The following is a 7,031-nucleotide window of genomic DNA, read 5'->3' as shown; positions in this document are numbered from 1 at the left end:
ACATAAAACACCATGTACTTCACACCCTTGGTACCATGCCTTCCACAGAGTATGTACTCCGATGCTAGCTATTGTGAAGTAGACAGAATCAGAGCAATCATCTAGCAAGCAACTGTTTCTTCTGTCCCTTGTATTAAACTTGATAAGTGATTATGAAACAGATCTAAAACAAGGTATAAAGGGGATATAGAACCCCAACTAAGCAAATACCCATTAACAAAAGTGTGTATGTGATTTTTTAAAAATGGCCTAATAACTTTTCTTCATTTTTAAAGTAGGATATGATTACAGAGACTGGAAAATTTAAAAAGAAACACAGATAATGCAATCATGATTACAGAATAACTTTGTCAACATATTAATCTTATTTTTTATATGAATATATTTTAGAATGCTGATATTGTGCTGTTTATACACAATTTTCAAACCTACTTTGTAATTGCATGACTATTTTTCCATGTCATTAAATATCTTAAAACATCTTTTTCAGTGTTGCTTTAATTAGAGCTCATATATTAACTATGAACCACCGGACATGTTAATTCCAATTTCTTTCTATTGTAGAAACTAATAGAAAAACTCTATTTACATAAAACTTTGTCTAAGTTAACTACTGATATAGTCAATAGTCTATAGAGGGGGTATTGAGGAAAAGAATACATGCTAAAATTCTTGATTTGCCTGCCAAATCCCTCAGAAAAGAATGAAGCAGGATTTTTAAGAAGTTGCTTTTCTGGAAGAATGCATTCGCACTCCTTGAATTAATTTCACTCTGACCAACATAAATTAATGCTCTCTGAAGTAGAAGTAATGGAAACTTTGTGAGAAACCAAAAACACCCCAGAATCTATTGCAACCAAAAAAAGCATGTCAAGCACATTGAAAAGTAGGCCAGACATTAGGAAGGTTTATTTCAAAGCAGTCAGAACATTCAAATGCCACACCGTCTATTATTGTGAAAGATGGCTGGAGCTGATAGCAAGCTCGGACTGAACTCTGGCACCTGAATCATTTGGGAGGTAATGGAGGAAAGAAAAAGGGGAAACATGTACATAAATTCAACAATGCAGATTATAGATTCAGGGAACAGGTGTATAACCGCAAACAATAAGGGACTGCATCAGAAAGTCAGTCAAAATTAGGTTTGCAAAAGAAGAGAGCAAAAAGACTGGATAGACCCCACTGCTTGAAGAATATGATCTTAAAAAAAAAAAAATCATCCAGTGAAAGGAGGCAGAACTGCTTAATTCTGCTTTCATTTCTTCTTCATAAAGGAGAAAAATCTTTACTCTAAGGTAGAACACTATTAATAGGAAGTTGGAGTCCACAATGGATGGAGTGAAGTGATAACTAAGGAAGGAAAATTCACATTGCAAAATGTCACAGAATAGGGTAGTTAATCTGACAAGCAGAATTTTGTGAAAAAGAAAGAAGATAGTTCTGAATTTTTATGTAGAGCAAACATGATGCAAGAGAGAAGCAGTAACTTTGCTGGGAAGATGATATAACTACGAGCTGCATTTCAGATTTATCTGTGGAGATTTTAAACACTTAGATATACAGGCTCCACCCAAGCACAGTCAATTAGAATGTCCTTATTGGTTGGGGGATGGGCATCTGCATATCAGCAGCACAATTGCTGTCCAGCGAACTAGTTTTTAATAAACCAGGATCATGAACCCTACACATTTAAGAAGACTCCCATCAAATGTTAGCTCTGGCATCTGAAAGGATGAACCCTCAGTTAATTACCTTTACTTTATCGCCAGAAACTGTCAATGACAAATAGGTAACACAGGATACATGGATTACTGATGTATACTGCATGATTATGTTCTCTTGAGACTCAGATAAGGTCAGTTACTTTCTCAAACTAGAACCTTCTCGTTAGCTTTGTAGTCTTCACTGATGTCAGACATTGGTGCTCTGCTCCTCCATGACTCCTACAATTGATCTTTAATTAAGATATAGTTATGTAGAGTCCTCCGTCCCAACATGGCGCAGTCAGTTAACATCACCGAGCTGAACCTGCCGCAGCTAGAAATGCTCAAGAACCAGCTGGACCAGGAAGTGGAGTTCCTGTCCACGTCCATTGCCCAGCTCAAGGTGGTACAGACCAAGTATGTGGAAGCCAAGGACTGTCTGAACGTGCTGAACAAGAACAACGAGGGGAAAGAATTACTCGTCCCACTGACAAGTTCTATGTATGTCCCTGGGAAGCTACATGATGTGGAACATGTACTCATCGATGTGGGAACAGGCTACTATGTAGAAAAGACAGCTGAGGATGCCAAGGACTTTTTCAAGAGGAAGATAGACTTCCTTACCAAGCAAATGGAGAAAATCCAGCCAGCTCTGCAGGAGAAGCATGCCATGAAACAGGCTGTCATGGAGATGATGAGCCAGAAGATTCAGCAGCTCACAGCCCTCGGGGCAGCTCAGGCTACTGCCAAGGCCTGAGAGCTTGTTTCAGATCTGGGGCAGAGGGACTCTTGCTTCAGGAACTTGGGACTTTGTGGGCGTGGCTTCCTGGGGTCCAGGAAGAGAACGATCCTGTGTTTAATGCTAATAAATGTGCCAGCTGGGCAAAAAAAAAAAAGATATAGTTATGTAACCAGATTTTTCTGGATTCATGGTATTTTCGCTATTATTTTAAGCTTCCAACCCCATAGAATTTATGCTAAAGCCAAGCTAAAGAATTATCTCTCATCTCTACATACGTAGTCTTTCTCTGATCAGGCCTGCCAGAAGCGAGGCAGGGAGGCCATGGAGGAAGGAGGCCACTTTGTTCTATTCTAGCCTGACTGCAAAAACCAAGGGAGGATACAAGAAAGATTAACAGTCTAATCCTACTGATCTTCCAGAAAGAGAGTCCCAAGACCAATAATTAGATTCTATACAATGAGGAAAAGCATGGATTGGTAGGAAAGATATTTTTCTAATTTCAATGGATCTTTGCTTTTTTCTTCTAAACTATAAATTTCTTAAGTTACGAAACTACGCAAATCGTCACAGGCAAAATCAAAATTATAAGTAAGTGATATCTATTGCTGCACAAGACTAAAATAAGAATTTTATATTTACTGATAGGTCAAAGCTAAGTTTCCAATAAGGATTTCATTCCTGATACAGCTTGGTACTGAGTTGTGCTAGTCCCCAAGCCAATTTATTTTAAATGGTGGATTTTCTTATCTTCCCAACTCATTTTAGTTTGGAGAAACTGCCTTCACTCTGATGCCTCTGAGCTCTCCAGACAATATCACAAATTAGCTAGTTCTTCATGTATAAATCACACACAGATTAAACAAACTCCAGGGTAATTTGACACACAGCCATAAAAGTATTTCGGTTCAGTCTCATTCATTTCCCCCTTGTTTCTTCTGATACTTTGTATTTTAACTACTGTGTAGATACAGATTAACTATTGTAATCAATTTTATCATCCAATATTCTTCATTTACTTTTCGGTAATATTTTTAAAGGGAGATAGGAGTAAGGAAAAGTTAGAGAGTTGTTCTGAATGTCCTTCTGGATAGAGCACTGCCATTCTTCCCAATTTGCTTACAGTTCTCTTACAGTGGTAAACACACTGCACTTCAATACACTGAAGATGTCCTAACAAAGTCATTCATTACTTATTAAGGCTGTGTAATTGCTTTTGGATGGGAACTCATTCCCTAATTCCCAGTTTAGAAAGGCCATTTTCAGGAGGCAAGTTAGGATTTTATTATTTTGGAATTCTATGTCAGGCCATAGTCAAAGTGTTTATCAACAACCTCAGAAAAAAACAAGAAGAATCCTGAAATAGCTCCCTATGGCTTATTTGGATAATGCCTGTTTTTCATCAATCTGGATTTCACTGAGATGAGGGAGCAAAGAAAACTTAACTCTTATAGTACAACTTGAACCGTATGAACTTGTAATTTTATTGTCCTACATTGTACACTATTATATGTTAGTTTTACTCCCAGGTTTAAGGGAGGAACAGTTAATTGAGTGCCTATTAAGCACCTGTGTGCCAGGTGCAGGGGAACAAGGAAGACTGAAATGGAAGTAAACAGGCAGTTATAACACAAGCTGAGGAGTGTTATGAAGAGCAGAAATCCAGGAAGCTAGAAATGGCAACAAATTAAACTGCAGGTTTTCTCTCTCTTTTTTTTTAAGATTTTATTTATTTATTTGACAGAGAGAGAAAGAGAGCACAAGCAGGGGGGAGGGGCAGAGGGAGAGGGAGAAGCAGGCTCCCTGATGAGCAAGTACACCCCCAGCCCCAACGAGGAGCTCGATCCCAGGACCCCGGGATCATGACCTGAGCCAAAGGCCGATGCCCAACCGACTGAGCCACCCAGGCCCCTAAGCTGCAGGTTTTCTAAGTCTTCCTTATAGGAACCTGTTGACCGGTTGTGGTGCTTTAAAAGAAAAAAAGCCACAAAATTATGTCATTGCTCCCCTCAAAAGGTGGGGTGGTTTTGTTCCCTAACCATGGCACTGGGTGGGCTTGTGACTACTTTGACCAATACAATACTGCTGAGGCTGGATCATAAAGTGTTTTTTGTTTTCTAGAACGCTTACACTTGGAGCCCTAAGCTACCCTATAAGAAGTCTGACTACTCTGAGGTCATCATGTTGTGAAGAAGCCAAGTCACATGGAGAGGCCATGCGTAGTGGCAGTCCTAATCACACCCTCCCAGCCTAGCTGCCCCTACGAGTGAACAAGTGTTTAGAGGAATCCAGCTCCCAAGCATAGAGTCATCCCAGCCTTGGAGTTGTTTATTTTCCTTTAGTGCCCGCGGTTCTTGGTCATGCAGCTTAGAAGAATGAAGAGGTAGACCAGATGAAGAGTGGTGGGCAGCAAAGCAAAGTTTATTGAGCTCCCGAAGAGGGAGGAGACCTGAGAGAGTTGCCCGCAGAGGTTCCAAGTCTAGGGGGTTTTATGGGCTTGTTGGTGGGCTGCTTTAATCTGATTAGCCCTCCCTGCTCCTGTCACCCAGTCAGGTTTTTGTCATCTACCTATCACGTGGGAAAGGGTGGAGGCTCCTTTCCTCTTAGGGCGGGGATCCGTCCTTGCCTGCCTTTTTTTCCAACTATCCTCCATCAGAGTCTTTCCTAGCTGAGTCCCTAAGCATTACAAAGACAAGCCGTGCTTAATACACTGTATTTGAGTTCCTGGCTCATAGAATCTACTATCAAAAGAAAATTCAAAGAGTTTTACTTGATATGAATATTTTATTGAGTGAGAAACACACTGTTCGCAAACAGGGAGACTTTAAAACTGAAAGTGGTATTGTTAGGTAGAAGCTAGATCTGTGCAGTGGAAGGAACGTCCTGAGGAGCTTCACTCATTGACCTGAAAGATGAGAGAGCCCCAAGTCCTTGCGGGGAGAATGATTAGAGTAGGCATTTGGTTAGACAGAGGCTGGAGGCAAGGACAAAGATAAACAGGTTACACATTAGAAGCCTGAGGGCACAACACCCTGACCTTGCAGTTTCCCAGACCTTGGAGCTGACAAATCAGGAGCCATGGGTGCAAAGCCTGCACTCTCCCCTTCCGCCTCTGCCCCAGCGTAACTCCTAAACTCATTATAATACAGTTACTTTGTGGTTACAGCTCCCTCCCCCATCCCAGGAGAAAAGGCTGCCATGACAGTTCTGGTATAAACGTTATAGGGTCAAAAACTACCCTTTCAACCTGTGGGAAGAGTTCCCCAAATGCTTGGAAGAAGCCTCCATTAGAGACCACGCTGTCCACGATGAAAGACCCCACTCACATAAAAGGAAAGGATCCCTGTAGCCTCAGGACAGTTGCCACCTCTGAGCCTACCCGCTCTCTCCTACCTTGAAGTGTACTTCCTTAATAAACTGCTTTGTGCTTGCTACTTTCCTTTTGGCTGTCTTTATTCGAATGCAAATCTTCATGTAAACCTTTCCTGGCAAATCCAAGAACTGAGACCTCCATTCACACAATGCAGTAACAGTATGAAACTCAGGTCTCAGAGTTACAGCTCAGTTTACAAAGCGTGAATGAGAAAGTACATTGTTTTCTGTTGTGATTGGTTACTAGCAACTTACATTCCATTTAGGATAGAAGCACTGTATAATCTTACTTATCTATAGCTCTTTGGAAGCTGAAGAAAGCTTAAGTTCTGTACGAAAGCTTAAGGTCAGAGTCAGTGATGTGGGAAACTAAGGCAGAAGGGAATGTTGTTTAAATTAAATGTCCTTATCCCTGCAGCCCATTGACAAATACTTGAGATAGGCAGATTATAACCTTCCTCCAGGATCCTATGAGTCTTATTTAGCATATGAAAGTCTTTTTGGAACTTCCCTTTAATAAAATCACCATTTTGCTCCTCAGCAACACGCTGACATTCAGAAACTAGATCATTTCGTGCCATGTTGGGTGCCACATTGGGCCACATTGGGCACCAAATGATGTAGTTTTTGAATGTCAGTGTGTTGGTGAGGTTGGTGGCGTCTGGAGCCAACAGCCCAGAAAATCTTCTTGAGATGTCTTCAGTTGGTGGTTTTATTAAAGCACAGGGGACAGGACCTATAGGCAGAAAGAGCTGCTGCCTGCTGTTCCTTGCTGCCCCAGGATTATGAGAAGCAAGTGATTGCACACCTTGGGGTTGGGAAAAGTCATATTAAGGGCCACACCTGCTGCCTTTCTTGTTTGTCAGGACAACAATTAGCATTAAATCTCAGCATAACACAGCTGGAGATGTGCTGAGCCCTACAAGGGAGGAAAGGGACTATACCCTAAAGAATTGTATGAATGAACTGACATATGATAGGAAGAATCAGGATCTTACTCCTGAAGTAGATCTTGAAAGTTCTTTTTTTTTAAAAGATTTATTTGAGAGAGAGAGAGAGAACGTGCGTGTGCCAATGGGGGGAGGAGAAGAGGGGTGACAGAGAGGAAGAGGGAATGAATCCTAAGTGGACTCCACACTGAGCGCAGAGCCCAACCCCGGGCTTGATCCCACAACCCATGAGATCATGACCTGAGCCAACCAAGAGTTGGACGCTCA

At 41.3% G+C, this 7,031-nt stretch overlaps 1 protein-coding gene across 1 annotated transcript; it reads left to right on the top strand.

The window, feature by feature from the left end:
* Positions 1 to 1,985: 1,985 nt before the first annotated feature.
* Positions 1,986 to 2,528, top strand: LOC114214800 (prefoldin subunit 5). Its single transcript, XM_088026474.1, has one exon. The coding sequence runs from the start codon at positions 1,996 to 1,998 to the stop codon at positions 2,458 to 2,460; it is 465 nt and encodes a 154-aa protein (XP_087882600.1). The 5' UTR covers positions 1,986 to 1,995; the 3' UTR covers positions 2,461 to 2,528.
* The last annotated feature ends 4,503 nt before the right edge of the window (positions 2,529 to 7,031 follow it).

The sequence above is a fragment of the Eumetopias jubatus genome, unplaced genomic scaffold (assembly GCF_037043125.1).
Source record: "Eumetopias jubatus isolate StellerSeaLion01/CBP00866 unplaced genomic scaffold, mEumJub1_p1.0 scaffold_1, whole genome shotgun sequence".
Taxonomy (NCBI): Eukaryota; Metazoa; Chordata; class Mammalia; order Carnivora; family Otariidae; genus Eumetopias; species Eumetopias jubatus.
This window is presented reverse-complemented; position numbering and strand designations above follow the sequence as displayed.